Raw genomic sequence first — 16,690 nt, forward strand, 5'->3', positions numbered from 1 at the left:
GTATCTAGAATATACTGCAACATATTTAACATATATAGGACTGCTTGCCATCTAGGGGAGGGGAAAAATCGGAACAGAAGCGAGTGCAAGGGATAATGTTGTTAAAAAAAATTACCCTGGCATGGATTCTGTCAATATAAAGTTATATAAAAAATAAATAAATAAGCTAGTTGAGGCCCCAGGCAAGGAAACTAGACAGTGAAGGAGATAATAAAGGATTTGGACTTAAAAAAAAAAAAAAAAAAGAAAAGAAAAGAAAGGTGGTGGGTGAAGGGAATGTTTAGGGGGAAAATAATAGTTTCAGTTTTGGACATGCTGAGTTTGAAATGTCTATTGAAAAGATGGATATCAGTTTGGAAGTCACTAGAGAGGTTGGCACAGAATAGGTAGATATAAGAATCTTCAAAATAAAGCTGGTAATTAAATACAAGGAGCTGATAAGATCACCAATTGAAAAAGTAAAGAAAGGGCTTATGAAGGAGACTGAGAAGGAGCAATCATATAGGTAGAAGAACCAGAAAAGAGTTATTTTCTGAAAATCTAGGAGAAGAGAGCATAAAGAAATAGCTAGGTAGTGACATAACTGGAACCCATATCCAGATTTTTTTTTTTTTTACTACATTATACTGACTAGAATTTCTATTGAAAAAGAATGAAATTTCCTTGCCTAAAGACATTTTCCAAACCAGTGTGAAAGTTGTGGAATGATTAATCTTGAACTTAAATTTTTATTAATTAAAAAAAAAAGCAAAAACAAAAAACAATACTATGTAGGTTATATGTAAAGAAAGAGTCCTACCAAATAGCATTATAAAATGTTCAAAGAACTTTACATATTCTTTACATAGTCATCCTCATGTATTGGCTCTTTGATGATAGTATTAATAGAAACAGGGAAGCTTTGAAACAGGATGGTTTGGGGAGATATATAATAAGCTGTATTTTAGCTTGAGATTGTGGGAAAAAGGTTAGTTTTATTCTATCTGCTTCCAGGGGGCACAAGTAAAAGAAATGGGTAATTCTTTTCTCTTTTCTTACCACCTCCAAATATGTCCATATATCCTCCATTTTTCAAAATCTTTCACTGATCCTACTATACCCTGAAATTATATTCTTGTTTTATTATATATCTTGATATATATATGTATATATGTATGTGTGTACGTATACATACATATATATATACACATATACATACACATAAATATACAGCTTATTATGTATCTCCATTTACTTTTTAGTTCCTTGCATTCTGAGTTCCAACTTTACTACATGATCCACACTGCTGAGTATTCCTTTCTCCTGGGTACTCTCTCCTTGGGTTACTAAACAATTTCCTTTGCTCTATCATTATCCTCCTTGTACTCATTAAGGGGGAGTATTTCCAAAAGCTCTATTCAGGAACCCCCCCATTTTTTCTCTCTCTGCCTTCTTACATCCTCTCATTCAGCCTTTTATGAGGGCATCAAAATCAATGTAAGAAATAACACATAAAATACTTTGCAATTTGACAGAATTTTGAATTTGAATTTGAAGAATTGTCATGATAGTTCTGATGAACTTTCTCTTGAACTCAGTCCTTGAATTAGCAGCTATTTGCTGTATATCTGTGTGGATATCCCACAGACATCTCAGAATCACAGAATTTGGAAGTAGGAAGAACCATCTAGTGATCATCTAGTCAGGAGTTCTTAATTTGGGAGCTGTAAAATATGTTGATCATTGTATTTCAGTATAATTGACTCCTCTGTAATCCTACATATTTTATTTTATGCATTTTAAAATATTATTCTGAGAAGTGAATCATAAGTTTCACAATATAAAAGGGTTCATGACTCAAAATTTTAAAAACACCTGAAATCTAGTTCAATCTATAACAGAAAGGAATTCTCACTAAAACATACTTCACAAGTGGTTACCTAGCCTCAGCAGGAAGACCTCCAAAAAGGAGGAACTAACTACCTTTTCAGAAAGATATCCCAGCCTTAATGTTGAGAAGTTTTCCTTGAATTTACATCTTCTAATTCTCCCCTTTGCTCCTACTTCTGCCCTGAGGCACACACATACACACAAAATCTAATCCTTTCTTCACAATCTCAAACTCAAGCCTAAAATAGAATTCATTACATCTTTCCCCACATATTTTCCTCCTCCACATTCTTTGGGTTCTGTTGATGATACAATCAGCAATTCAAAATAATGCAATGCAATTCAGCAAGCATTTATCAAGATTTGCTATGTGCAAGGGACTTGCTAGGTACTAGGGTTATAAAGACAGTAGAAAAAACTGCCTATGCCATTCTTTTAGTCATCCAGGTTTTCAATCTTAGAGTCATTTTGATTCTTCTCTCTCCCATCCCCCATAGCTAATTAATTGCTAAATCTTATGACCATTGTCTATAATATGTCTTTTTTCTACTCACTGCTATTAAACTATTATAATAGCTTTCTAACTGATCTCCTGATTTAGTTCCTCCCTTCTCCGATTCATCCTCCAAACAGTTGCCAAACTAATATTCCTAATGCACAGGTCTGACCATCTCAAAAATCTTAATTGCTCCCTCCCTCCTCCTCATCAGTTATTAGCATTTTCCACATTTGAAATTACTTTGTACATATCATAATCCCCAAGTGGATGAGCAACTTGAGTGTAAAGGACTGTTTGGCTTTTGTCTTTGTACCACTAAACATGGTGCTTTGCACATAATAGGCATTAAGTAAAAATGTTAGATGAATTATGGAAGAAAAAACTTCTGTATAATGGAAATTTTCCAAAAGTAAAATGGACTTTATTGATGAATTTCTTACTATAGAAAGAACTCCTGTTCCAGTGGGAGTTAGCCATTCAGCCACTGAGGACCCCTTCAGTTCAGTTCAGGTCTGTAAAATATTATGTACTTTGAACACACATTAAGGGCACATTTCATTGATGCACAAATTGCAAACCCTCTCTGATTTTAACATGAACTGGTTTATGAAGGTCAGTCTTAGAACATGTGCAAATATTTTCTATTTAGTTTCAATTCAAGGAACCATAGGAGTTTCAGTCCCATGTGTGACTGAGGAGCTTATGTTAGGAGATTATGAAAAGTCATCTAGTTAGCTGTCTGTCTAATTGGTGAGAAGAATAGATAACTCAGGTGAAGTTGAATGAATACGTTTATCTCTCCCTTTTTCTTTACTGCTTCAGAGACTACTTATTTTTTTAAATGGTATTTTATTTTCCCAAATCCTTGCAAAGATAGTTTTCAACATTCACTTTTGCAAAGCCTTGTGTACCAAATGTTTCTTCCTCTCTTCCTCTTTTCCCTCCCCAAGACAGCAAGCAATCTGATATAGGTTAACCGTGTGCAATTATTCTGAACATATTTCCATATTTGTCATTCTCACACACACACACACACACACACACACAAATCAGCTCAAAGGAGGAAAAAAAAACACAAGAAAAAAAATTAAAAAACAAACAAACAAACAACAACAAGAACAAAAAGATTGTGATCCTCATCCAGTTTCCATAGTCCTCTCTCTGGGTGCAGATGGTTCTCTCCATCACAAGTCTATTGGAATTGCCTTGAATCGACTCATTGTTGAAAAGAATCATGTCCATCATAGTTGATCATCATAAAGTCTTCTTGTTGCTATGTACAATGTTTTCTTGGTTCTACTCCCTTCACTTAGCAGCAGTTCACCTAATCTTTCCAGATTTTTCTGAAATTAGCCTACTCATCATTTCTTATAGAACAATAATATTACATTACATTCAGAGACCATAACTTATTAAACCATTCCCCAATTGATGGGCATCCACTCAGTTTCCAATTCCTTGCCACCAGAAAAAGAGCCGCTACAAACATTTTTGCCCATGTAGGTCCTTTTCCCTCTTTTATGATCTCTTTGGGATACAAATGATCAAAAGTTTTATGCACAATTTTATACCTTTTTGGGCTTAGTTCCAAATTGTTCTCCAGAATGGTTGGATCATTTTAAAACTGCAACAACAATGCAGCAATGTCTCAGCTTTCCCACATCCCCTCCAACATTCATCATTATTTTTTCCTGTCATCTTAGCCACTCTGAGAGGTGTGAAGTATCTCAGAGTTGTTTTAATTTGCATTTCTCTAATCATTATGATTTGGAATATTTTTTTCATATGATTAGAAATGGCTTTAATTTCTTTGTTTCAAGGACTACTTATAGTTGGTCACAAGAGCCAGGTGAAGGAAAAGAGCTCTTGTCCCCTATCTATACATGGCAGCTGTGAGTCCATGGCTTTCTCTATTTCTCCATCTCTGTTCTTTCTTGATCTTGGACAAATGAAAATTCTGAAATGAAAGCATAAGATCTTGTAAGATCAGGGGATCCACTTTTTCCACTTGGGACCCCTTTTTGCCTGAAAATTTTTTACATAACCTTGGAGGCATAGGAAAATAAAATAGGTACACAAATCAAACATTTAAAATCGTCATTTTCTGACCCCCCACATCCAGTTATGTGACCTCATGTGAGGCTGTGACCCTCGGTGTAAGAAGCTTTGATCTAGAGAAGCCATGAGGAGACCCTTAGCAGTTTGTGGCAGAATGGCAGTAGCGACCGGAATAGTGCCCACGGGCGCGGACATGGCTGCAGACAGATCTGGAAGGATGGCCCCATCAGGAAGCATCACCAGTCATGGCAGGTAGAAGGGCCCTCAGAAAGCTGGCGCCCAGGGGAACTTTAAGAGGGCTCCACAAAGAGACTTTACGGATCCGGAATGGCGCGTACCCCTTTGTTACACTGATTCACTCTATATCCACTTCCCCCATAGGCTTCCCGTATTTTGGGGGGAGACTTCGGACGGGATGCTCACTCCTTACCGTATCTGTCCTTTTTGATTTTAAGCTAATAGTGTCAGATGCTTGATGCTAAGTAGGTCACTCACTCGTTGGGGTCTCTTGGTCACTCACTCGCTGGGGTCTCGGGCATAGAAACCCAGCACGCAGCCTTTCAGGCTTGCCCCGGAACTCGAGCCGGCTGCTGCCCGGGCTAAGCCGCCTGGGAAAGCCCAGGCCGGGCTGGGAAGGACTAGAGGAGGGCTACAAAGAAATGTAGCCCGTCTCCAGAATTCGAACGCATGTCCTTAACTTCAAGGCCAGAAGCACTGTGTCCCTGTGCCTCTTTTAGGCAGCGCGAAACGGAGGGAGGGAGGAGAGGGGGCCGGTGGTTGATTGACGAACAGAAAGTTTACGGCGCCTTCAAGCAGGGGAAGCGAAAGTTAGCGAGTGCCAGCGCTCCCGGGGATCGGCACGTCCCCAAGGCGAGCCTTTTCCCAGGGATGGAGACTCCGCCCACCCAGAAGGAACGTCGTCCTACATGGGCTTAGTTCTCCCACAGCAGGAGGCACTGATCTAACCCACGGGGGCGGCCTCCCGGACGCGCACAAAGGCCTTGCACCTCGGGGTCCAGAGTCTCACAAACAAAGGCGCCGGACTTGCCCAGGCTGGGGTCCACGTGCGCTCATAGACCTTCCACTGTAAAGGGGTGGGGTCAGAGCGAGGTCAGGGTCACCTGGGGGGAAAGGGGGCGGGGCTCACGGACACGTGACCCGAGTCTCCTTCGGGCGGGGCCGCAGCCGCCGGGGTTCGGCCAGCTGGTGGTGCTCGGGCTCGGCGCTCATACCCGCGGCCCCCCGCCCCCCGCCGCTCTGACGCCATCTCCGGGCGCCGAGGGCAGGATGCGGTGACGCCATCTTCAGGCGCCAGGCTGGGGGCGCTGGGCTCTGGGCGCTGGGTGTGGGGCGGCTCCGGGGCCCGGGATGGCGGCGGCGGCGGCGGCGCCGGCGGCGGCGGCGGTGACGGCTCCTCGGGCCACGGCCCTGACACCAGCGGGAGGAGCCAAGAAAGCGCCGTGAGATGGGCCGGTAAGTCTCCCCGCAAGTGGCCGTAACCCCTTTGGGCTCCGCTGTGGCCCAGGCCGGGGCTCGGGGGGGATCCCCCATTCTGGGTTCCCCCTTAGCGGGACCTCCCCCACTGACCCCCACCCTCTACTCCTCGTGAGCGCCATCCTCCTCCCGCGCCGTGACCCCCAAACAAGGAAGCGGGCGCCCTCCCTTCGAGGTTCCTCTTGTGGCTCGCTCTCCTCCGGAAATTTAAACCCATCCCCCGTCGTTTCTGAATCCGCGGCCCTGACGGGGAGCCCTGGGGTGCCCGAGCAGCCGGGGAGGTGAGACCTCGGAGCAAATGCTTCCCCGGGCTTAGCGGGAGCCCCGAACCTCCTCCGGCTCCCCGGCTCCCACCCGGAGCCTCGTCCCGAGGGGGCTGTTCGGTCCGGATAAGTGATCAGTGCTCTCGGGGGCGGGCACATAGGCTTTTCTCCCCCGTGCCTTGTCTCGGTGAACGACCGACTCCCGGGGCATCCTCTGTCCTTTGGATGCTTGGCTCGGCATTCAGGGACAGAAAGGCAGGTGCGGGGAGTTTTCTTCCACCCCCCTCCCCCCGGGGGTCGCAGCGGGACCCAAAAGTGCCCCAGCTTTTCCGCTACTGTGACTCGAGGATAGAAAGGGCATCCATGACTCTGTAGCGTGAAATCTGGGCTTTCATGGCCACTTGACCCTTTTAGTGAAGAGTTCTGTCTCGGTGCCCTCTTGGTGGCTGTGTCCCGGCTCCCGACTTCGCACCGAGGTGACCCGTGGGTGTACTGGGAAGCGGCTTTGTCGGCCAGCAGCTGCCGGGAGTGCTTGGGCTGCTGGTGTGAGGTCCGCGAGGCTGGGGGCGGAGGGCTGGGCTTTCTCCATTCGAAGATCAGGGCTGTGTTTGGTTTCGTTAGCATCCGATACTGTTTTGTACAGAGCTGGTGTGTAGCAAATGATACTGGCTGACTGGTTGGGGTCCAAATTGTTTTTGGTTGGAAGTCTTAATAAAGCTTCCTCTTGAGTGATTTGATTCCCTCTTGACCTCCTTTTCTGCCCCAGAAATATTAATAGTTCTTTTCTCTGGTGTCTCTCGTATTCAAATGACCTCTGTGCCTTAGCTTTCAACAGCTCAGGGCAAAGGTGAAGTCATGAAATTGATCTTTCTTGTCTTTTTACTTGGTCATAGGCTTAGAGAAGCTGTTCTATTTATTCCTGGATCCAGTGGAATATTTATGCTGAATATAAATTGAAACTGAGAGGATAGTAATAGGTCTGAGCAGAAGGAATTGAGAAGGCTATCACATTGTAGAGACAGTGAAATTAGACTCCTGACTGGTTTTACATCCTTAAGCCACATAAGATTAAAAAATGACTTTAAAAAAAAACAACAACAGATTATGTAGCTGCATTGTCTAGTCGATGTACTACTCTGCTTAAAAGAGCTGCAGAATTCACTTTTTTGTGTCTCTCTTATTACCTATTCTCTAATGGCTTTTGGAAGGGTCAGAAATGAAAGTATCCTATTCATTCTTTTCTCCTATCCTGTTTCCTTTTTCCAGGCTACTAAGTCAGTCGGGAGGAGACTGCTTCATATTACAGTTGCCCAGAAGCATTGATGGAAGCTCAGGTAATAAATATGGGCATCTCTTTGGGTTCTTTGCAGAATAGCTTCCAAAGTGTAAGAGTAGGAAAACTGAAGAGAGCCCAATATATAACTCTTTTTATCCTTCAGAAATATATTCTGAATGCTGAAGATTAATTAAAAGGAATAAGTAGTAAACTACATAAGAAGGGCTTCTAAGCCAAAAAAGATTCTGATTAATCATGGTCAAAAATGCTTATGAAAGGTAATTAAGGAAAAGGAGAAAAGAGAAAGCTTTTTTTTTTTTTTTTTAAAGAATTGAGAAAATAAACCTATGATTCTAAAGGGGAACAAGTACTTTAGCAAGTGAGCATAAAATAATACATTTTTGAAAATTCCAAGGAAAAGGAACCATTGACAACATGAAGAAAAAACAAAGGTAAAAGAATCAAGAATTACAGGTGATAAAATATTGCTGATCAGAATTGGGGGGAGGGAGGTTAGTCAAATGGAGGGGGAAAAATTGCTCTTACCTGAATAGGAACTATAGTCTTTTAGCCCAGTCGAGGTCAGATTGGGCTACCTTTTGAGGATGAAAAGAAACAAATATAAGTGATATATGAAACCAGTTCTGACTATGAGAGCTTGAGTTGCTCTGATTCATAATGAGAAATGACATTTTTTAGAACTAAGTTGATGGCATTTGAAAGCTAGCTCAGGAAGTTATATGGGAGAAAAGGTAACAGTAAGACAGTAGACTAGAAGGCCTAGGGAGTGGTGATTATTGGGGGAGTGATACAAGCCAGGAAAGGTGGGAGGGTAGGGGGGAGAAGAAGGGAGAAGAGATAGGTGAAGTCATAAACCAAATAAGAGAAGGGAGAGGAAGTGAGGATGAGATCATAGGATTGAGTGAGGAAGATGACACATTAGTGTATGATAGCAGAAAGGAGAGCGATTTAAGGAAAGAGGGTCAGCAATAAAGATTCTGTGTGTGAGTCCCCACAGACGGGGAATCTGAGCTCTGGCAACAATCGAGGTCATCATTGGAGATGTGACTGCAGTGGAGCTGTTGGTCTCCTCAGAGGAGTGGTGCCCACAGATTATTGATGTAGCGACTTTTTTTTCCCTCAGAGCTCTTTTTGCTTTGTGGTTTTTCTGTATGTCCTGGCTAGCCAATGGGGGTAGTCCCTCTTGGTGTTTATTTGTCCTTTTCTCATTTTTTTTTGCCGTGTGCTTTGTCCCTTTCACCTACATCTCTCTTCTCTCACAGACTTCCCTGGGTCAGACTTGCTATTTCCTTCTGCTCGGTGAACCAACCCTTTGTTTGCATGTGGAGCCCACCCCCAGGTCATTTCTCTGTGCCTTTGATTTGTTCCCCAGCAGATGTGGGTGCCCCAGTCAGCAGTGGAAGGGGGTACAAGGAAATCACAGAGAAGTCTGTTCTGATGTCCCCAGAAGCAAGCCGACCCCCTCCGGGCTCTGGGAATACTACAAAGCAATATGAAACCTGTTCATGAGAGGAGTCAGGAATGCCTTCCACCAAAGAAAAGAGACCTCCCTGTGACCAGCGAGGAGATGGGGAGGACCAGCAGCTGCTCCACCAACCACACACCCTCTAGCGATGCTTCTGATTGGTGTCGGGGGGTGGTGGTGACTGGGCAGACCCAGGCCGGAGTAAGACAGAGCGTCGGCAGTGATGGCGTGGAGGCCCTCGCTGGTCTGACCGTGGACCAGTATGGTATGCTGTACAAGGTGGCTGTGCCACCAGCCACGTTTTCCCCAACTGGCCTCCATCCTGTGGTGAACATGAGCCCCCTGCCCTCTGCCTTTAATGTAGCATCATCACTGATTCAGCATCCAGGAATCCACTATCCCCCCATCCATTATGCTCAGCTTCCCCCCACTTCTCTGCAGTTTATCGGATCTCCTTACACTATGCCCTATGCCATGCCACCCAATTTCCTCCCTGGTCCTCTGCTCTCACCTTCTGCCAACCTCACGACCTCTCACGTCCCTCACTTTGTGCCATATGCCTCGCTCCTGGCAGAAGGGGCTACCCCTCCCCCCCAGCCCACATCTCCAGCCCACACGTTCAGCAAAGTCCCTGCTGCCACTTCCCCCCCGGCTCAGCTGCAGCATCACTCGGGCACTCAGCCAGTGGACCTCACTCCAGGCCGAGTGCCCATTTACTACCAGATGTCTCGGCTCCCCGCTGGCTATACGACGCATGAACTCCCTCCATCCGGAGCAAGCCCCGATTCGGTCCCTGCACTACATGAGGTCCAGCCTGTTCTGGATGTGACTACTCCCAATGGCGGGCAGAGGCACATGGAACGGAGCGCGGCGAGACGGGAAAGTGAAGGCACGGACCCTCCCGGCGGCAAGGACGAAGGCCAGGGACCAGGCACGGTGGTGGAATGTGTGGTCGATGGGCACTTGTTTTCAGGTTCTCAGACTCCACGGATGGAGGTTATGGTGCCGGCACACCGAGGGACTCCGGAGACCGACCTCGAGGTGCAGAGAGTGGTTGGAACCTTAGTGTCTCAGGACTATCGAATGGGGGCAGCTCAGAGACAAGACGAGCCCAGCCCCCTCAATTTATCCCATCATGCCCCTGACCATCAGGAGGGCCGAGGCTTGGCTAGGAATCCAGTCGAAATGGCAGAGAAAAATCAGGCCCCGGGCCTCTACACTCAGCCTCCTCAAGAGCTGGCAAAACATAGACCTTTACCCAAAGCGATGGTTATAGCCAATGGCAATTTGGTGCCCGTGGGCACTGAACAGGGCCTGCTGTCTGTGGGGTCAGAGATCCTGGTGACGTCGAGTCTGGATATGCAGGTGCGAGCTCCCTTTCCCAACAAGGAGCCGAGCCCGCCGCCCAGCACTTCTTCCCACTTGCCCTCTCACTTCATGAAAGGGGCCATCATCCAGTTGGCCACAGGAGAGCTGAAGCGGGTCGAGGATCTGCAGACCCAAGACTTTGTGCGCAGTGCAGAGGTGAGCGGAGGGCTGAAGATCGACTCCAGCACCGTGGTGGACATTCAGGAGAGCCAGTGGCCTGGCTTTGTCATGCTGCATTTTGTGGTTGGGGAGCAACAGAGCAAAGTAAGCATCGATGTGCCCCCCGAGCACCCTTTCTTTGTGTATGGCCAGGGATGGTCCTCCTGCAGCCCGGGGCGGACAGCGCAGCTCTTCTCTCTGCCTTGCCACCGGCTGCAGGTGGGAGATGTCTGCATCTCTATCAGTTTACAGAGCTTGAACAGTAACTCGGTTTCTCAGGCTGGCTTCCCTCCCCCAGACCAGTTGGGTCCCTCCCAAGAGAGGCCTGAGAGGACAGTCTTGGGATCCAGAGAGCCATCTGACAGTGACAGGAAGAGCCAGCCTTCAGGAGAGGGGGCCTTGGCCCCGAGCTCCCACCTGGTGGAGCCCTCCCAGCCTGAGCCTGGAGCTCAGTCCTGCTGGCCAGCCACGGGCTTCCAAAGATACAGTCTGCAGGGAGAGGAAGCACGGGCCACTCTGCTCCGTCCCTCTTTCATTCCACAGGAGGTGAAACTCTCCATTGAAGGGCGTTCTAATGCAGGAAAATGAACTCTCTTCCCCCCATGCCAGGATGGGAGTTTTAGTCCAGAGCTGAGTCTCACCGTGAGCAGGTGGAGAATTTGCACACGCTGAGGCGTTAATCCACTCTCTTAGCCAGGGGAATTTGGGGAGGGAGGAGAGAGACATCAGCCTCACGCAGCCCTTGGCATTCTTCTGGGATGGCTCCGGAAAATGCTTGGGTTGGGAAGTGAGGGTGGGGAAAGGGCAGAGGTGCCAGTCTAGGTGAGAATCGTAGTATTCCAAGCCCTGGTGCCTCCTCTGCCCTCGCCCATCCCTTGCACTAGAGAGGTCTGAGCATCAGGAGCGGGGGGTGGGGGTGGGGCAGAGGGAGGACCACAAAGTAAGAGCCAAAAACTATGATCCACACACAGCTTAGAGTAGCAGCAGTTAAACTGTCTGGAGTTTTTTCTTTTCTCTTTTGGGGGTGGGGGCAGGGGAGACCCCCCTCTTTGGAATAAGAGGCTCCTACCCCAGAGCCCTTCATTTGAGAGATGTGCACTTTAAAGGGTAATTTTGTTACAGATGGTCATCTTTGGGTTTGTGGGCAAGGAACACTGTCTCCTCTACAGGCTTGTATTTAGACCTCATCATCTTCTTTCTCCCCCATCTGTTTTCACTGTCCTATTTCACAAGGCATGCAGCAACATTCAGACTGGAGAGAAATTAAACCACCTATAGGATTAAGAAGGAAGGGCAGAGAGCTGGCAGCTGGAGGACATTAGAGGAAAGAGTTTTTAGGCAAGTAGATGGAGCTTATGGGTATCCACGGGTCTCAAAGTCCAACCTGCTTAGATCATTTATGACTAGTTCAAAATCATTTGAATTCCTCTATCAGAATGGAGAGTCCTTGAAACATTCATATATCAATGCTTTACTTAGACACCTGCATTCCCTCTCCTTTCTCTGCAAATGTGCCCAAGTGCCTGCACTTCCCCATCTCCGTACTATCTTTGGGCAGAGTTTTTCCATTTGGGCCTCTTCTGACTTCACTGGTTTCATCTTAAAACTTTTATCCATCACTACTAAGCCTGCTAATTTTCCAGGGACTCTGGGTTTCCCCTCTGATGATCTTTGACTTTTCTTTCCATTTCCAAAATCCCCTGGGACTCCGTGGGCATGGTGGCCCTTTCTGCTGCTGAGCAGCCAACTACATCCCATTCCCCAGATGGGTTCCAGGACTCGCTGGCATCTGTCGTGACCCCACTCTCTCATCCCATAGTCAGGCTTCCTCTCGCCATCCACCACGCTAATGAAGAAGGGCTTTAAGGTTGGGGATTTGTCTTGATGTACATATTCCAATACCTAATGTCTTCTGGCCTTGGTTGTGGCCAGTTCCTCATGGAAGGGTATTTTTAAAATGCAGATATTCTTGCTTGGCCTCCTCCCAATGTGGAAGCCCCAAGTTGCTATGCCTGAAACTTTTAGCTTCAGCCAGGCTCTTCCAAGAGCCGCTGGATCATGAATGAGTTTATTTTAGTTTATTCAAGGTAACTCAGGGCAGTGTCACCTAACTCTGCTTTGGCTTCTCCCTGGTTACAGATTCTGGTTCTGACCAGGAGGTAGCATGTATTTTATGGAAATGGCTCTGCTCGGGATCGAATCCATGAACTCCCAAGGGCTGACCTCAGTTTTTTTGCTTAGTGACATTAGCAAGTGCTATGACCTCTCTGTCTCACTTTCTCCCCAACAGCCAGATGGGGATGAATATTACCTACCTCCCGGGGGATGTTCTGACAATGGCCAGCCAGAGAGAACACAGGAGAGCGGAGTGACTGAAGCCTTGATGTGCTGTCTGCCAGTCATGCACTTCAGAGTTTCCTTTTGGGGGGGTAGCTCTCTGGTCACTTTGGAAAGCCCCATCTGCCGGACTGGAGCCCAGTCCCTTGAGTTGCTAGCTGTAATAAGAACCAAACGTTAACCGTGTCTGGTGAACACTGAACCTTGGTACTGCATTTGAGATCTCTGCCTGCCTCCTTTCAGTCCCCCCCCCCCCCCCCCCCCCCGTCTCCCTAAGTGCTGCTTTTTCTTGCTTGTTTCCTCAAGTTGGGGCCTGGAGGTGGTCTGATGAATTCCCTCTTATCACAGAACCTTGGGAGAAGACACCGCTTTCCAGTTGTTCTGAGTAGATGGTGTCCAGGGAATTCCACTTGCACAGGTTTCTCAGCAATAGTTTTCTTTGTGGGAAAGCTGATTACCATAGGATAATGCCCTGCAGGCTGAAAGGGCTTGAGAATGTATCATTGATCCCCCCATAAGAGAGGCAGGTTCCCTGAGTGGGTTGTACTTGGGCTTGGAAGAAGGGAGCCGTTTTGTGCCCCTCCAGCCAGCGGTGCCCATGCTCTCCTCTCCTGTGCTCTGCCCTTTCTGCTGCTCGTGGGTAAAGTGGGGTTTTTAGGCTGTATGGCATTGCCCAGTGCCGTGCACACCCCGCATGTCACTTGGCTTTGCTCTCTGGTGTCTTGGAGGATGGTCTCAGGTCCGTGGTGCTGCTGGGACTTCTGTCCTGCTCGCTGGAGGATAGCGACTTCCTCTCACACTGGGGCATGGGGTTGAGGATGGTTAGGAAGAGGATTGCAGGAACAGAGGTCCCGAGTTAGGTTGAGGAAGGAGAATGAAGCCAGAGCTTTGTGAGAGAAATGGAGGTGAGAGAGGAAGGTGATTTCTGTGATGGCTGGCAGGCTTTCCTCCACGGGGTGGAGAAGCCATTATGAGGAGGTGATAATCCACCATTGTCCCAGCTTTGGATCTCCAGTGCTCCTTTCTGAGAGCCCAATCCAAAGCACAAGAGGCACCAGCCTGACTTTGAGTAGTCGCGGTGCCCCCAATGCTGCTTGGTCGCTGAGGCAGTCTGCCCTGGGTCCTGCTTCCTGCTTGCTTCCTGCATTGCTGCTTTCTCCCCAGGCCTTTCTGTCCCCTTGGCCAAATATTTTAAACTCAGGCTGCAGAGGAAACAGTAATACCCTGTCTTTGCCCCCGTTAGGCCAAGATCACTACTAAGAGTGGTCTGTTTTGTCCGGTTAAAACGAATAGTTAGGAATGATTTCAGGATGAGTGAATGGGAGAATAGGAGGCTCAGGTGCTTGTCATCAGACCCATAGCTCCAAGCATCTCTTTGCCGTTCGCCTTTAGCATAAATAAGTTGGTTGTGCGCGCACATATGTTCTCTTCTATTGACTTCTTAACCTTTCTGATTTTTTTAGTGACCCGATTTTGAAGGTAATAAAGGGGAGTCAGAAGCTAAGGCCTACATCCCTATCCTCAGAGGCCTCCTTCCTACCAGACCCTTAGAGCCAGCCTAGTGGTGGGAGAGGGCCGAAGCACTTGGGTCTTCAAAGGCACTTTGGTTGCATTTGTAGCAGCACGAAGACTTTGAGGGTAGCAGAAACCCTTCGGGCTGTACAGAGCAGGATGCTATGGCCTAACAGCAGGCAGATTGAGAAGAGTTGGGAGATCATGCTGGAGAGTAAAAGTGCCCAGAGGCCAATGGAGGAAAGACTACAAAATTAACTGACCTTGGAGAGCCTGGAAGGATTGGCTAAAAATGGAAAAAGTGGCAAGTTTTAGGGAGACTTCCTGGCCCCCCTAGGGGAATGCCTATTCACACTGAAGCTGCAATACTTTCCAGATGAGAAAAACTGTAGTAACAAACACTACAATGGAGGGCTGAACCCTGCTCACATTGGATGGGGATGAGAAGGGACTGGGGGAAGCCTGCAACCCTCCATTCCCTGGGCTTGGGCAGGCCTCTCTCCTTATGCAATAATAAACCGAGCATATGGTTCTGGAGCTGGCAGCTGCAGCCCAGAGGCTTAGTCTATGAGCACAGCCTGGAGCCAGGGCGCTCCTCACTTGCAGGCTCTGGAGGGGACAAGGGTGCAGTTTGCCCTGCTGAGCTTCCCTAGCAGGAGCAGTTGTAATTCAATGCACTTTTCACACTAAAAAAGGCTTTTTTCGTTTTGTTTTGTTTTTCCCCCTCCCCTTAAACCCAGATTCTCCCTGGTAGATAGAGAACTCCCAAGTCCATGTAATCCCAAAGCCATGTCAGCTGCAATCCCCAGCGGTGACAGTGGCCTCAAGTCGGGTCCCTGCCCGCGGTGTGCATGGCGCGGGGGCCCTTGTGCCTTTACTCAGTGTCAAACCCACAAGCATTTGCATCTTTCTGGCTGTCATAGGGACTGAGATTTCTTCAGTGGAAGCTGCCTGGGGGGGGATGGGAGTTGGCAGTGGGGAGTGAGTGGGTGGCCCCTCAGCTTCCCTGACTCCCTGTGTTGCCTGGAGGAGACCGCGTATTGTGTTGGGGAGAGGATCGTAGCACATCTGGAGTCTTGTCGCAGGGCTGGTCCCCAGCCACCTTCTCCGGTAGCCAAACCAGTGTACATCCCAGCTGCGGTGGGGCGCACAGCTCCGCTTGTACAGCACCTTAAGGGGGTGGGGGGCGAGGAGAGGGATGAAGATGGGATAGGGAAGGGAATGTCATCCAGGAGGGAGAGAAGGCCAAACCTGGAGAGGCCCGGCTGGATCTGTTTTAGGTAGGAGTTCCCTGTAGATAAATTACCGATCCCTCAACTATAATCCCCATTATGTAATGGCTGAATTAACATGTAACCAACTGCATTGTATCTAAAGCCTTAGAACTAGTCAGGTGCTCCCCCCACCCAATACTGTTTCTTACCCTCTAATCCTACCTGATCTTTAACAAAGCATTAATAATTCTAAGGATAATCTATTTTGTTGTGCTTTTTTGTAACTGTTTTAAATAAATCAATTTGTACTGTATATTTGTACCTTTTGTGAAATCCTTTTTGCTGTTTTACCATTTTAAGTCTCTGTACTTGGCTACACAGATTGTATTTTTATTGTTAATGCTCTTCTTATGGATACCTGCATTTAACTTGTGGACTATGTAAACACAGTATATATCAATATCTATATATCTCTATATAAACTAATAGCTTTTCCTTTTGGTGTTTGCGCCTTCTTCCTATCTCGGCCCCAAGGTTGTGGGGGCACGAGCTCGTCTGTGGCTTCTCAAAGCTCTGAGCAGATCATCCTGAAATCCCTTGTCTGCTGACCAGTTCTGATGAAGACCCCAGGGGACAGAATAATAGCTGGAAGGACCCATAGGTGTATTTATTTGCTGCTCTTCCTTTCCTCGATGCCTCTGCCTGGCTTGGGAAGGGGATTTTTTAGGGGATACTTATCTGTCAGTCGCCAATGTTGCCTCTAACGTGATCTGCTACCAGTAATAGTCTAATAGACATACACTGTCAGTCACAAGCAAGTAGCCCCTGGAGCAGGTGCTAAGTGACCTGGGTGGATGATCTCCAGATTTATACTGTTGCCTCATTCTGCAAAGCCCTATCTAGAAAATGAGAATAATTCAAAGTGCAGAGAACAGCAACTTAGCATAAATATCTGGTCCTTTCATCTCTAAGCCAAATGCAGAGCACAACAGGACTGGGTGGGAGTGCTAGGGGTGGGGAAGGTGCCTGTCTGAGAAGGCACAGAAAGCCCTGGGCAGAACACTGGTGGAGAAAGGAATCGAAGAAACCTCTTCCTTATGACTAAGAAGTAGTCTCGCTTCCTGGCAGAGTCCATTTTCTGATTACAACTGAACT

General features: G+C 47.4%; 1 protein-coding gene and 1 long non-coding RNA gene across 3 annotated transcripts; one reads left to right on the forward strand and one right to left on the reverse strand.

Annotated features, from left to right (window-relative positions):
* Positions 1-2,763: 2,763 nt before the first annotated feature.
* Positions 2,764-5,675, reverse strand: LOC127547715 (uncharacterized). Its single transcript, XR_007950255.1, has 2 exons — positions 4,857-5,675; positions 2,764-4,325 (listed from the first exon to the last, which is right to left on the reverse strand). It is a non-coding gene; the product is annotated as an uncharacterized LOC127547715 (long non-coding RNA).
* A 130-nt stretch (positions 5,676-5,805) lies between these two features.
* Positions 5,806-16,030, forward strand: ATXN1L (ataxin 1 like). Of its 2 annotated transcripts, none has more exons than XM_051974683.1 (4): positions 5,806-5,899; positions 7,450-7,517; positions 8,743-11,122; positions 14,273-16,030. In XM_051974683.1, the coding sequence occupies exon 3, from the start codon at positions 8,973-8,975 to the stop codon at positions 11,058-11,060; it is 2,088 nt and encodes a 695-aa protein (XP_051830643.1). In that variant the 5' UTR covers positions 5,806-5,899; positions 7,450-7,517; positions 8,743-8,972; the 3' UTR covers positions 11,061-11,122; positions 14,273-16,030. The 2 variants fall into 2 exon arrangements, with proteins under 2 accessions (XP_051830643.1, XP_051830642.1); XM_051974682.1 differs by having other exon boundaries at positions 8,856-11,122.
* Positions 16,031-16,690: the final 660 nt, after the last annotated feature.

Source organism: Antechinus flavipes, chromosome 2, assembly GCF_016432865.1.
Source record: "Antechinus flavipes isolate AdamAnt ecotype Samford, QLD, Australia chromosome 2, AdamAnt_v2, whole genome shotgun sequence".
In the NCBI taxonomy this organism is placed as follows: Eukaryota; Metazoa; Chordata; class Mammalia; order Dasyuromorphia; family Dasyuridae; genus Antechinus; species Antechinus flavipes.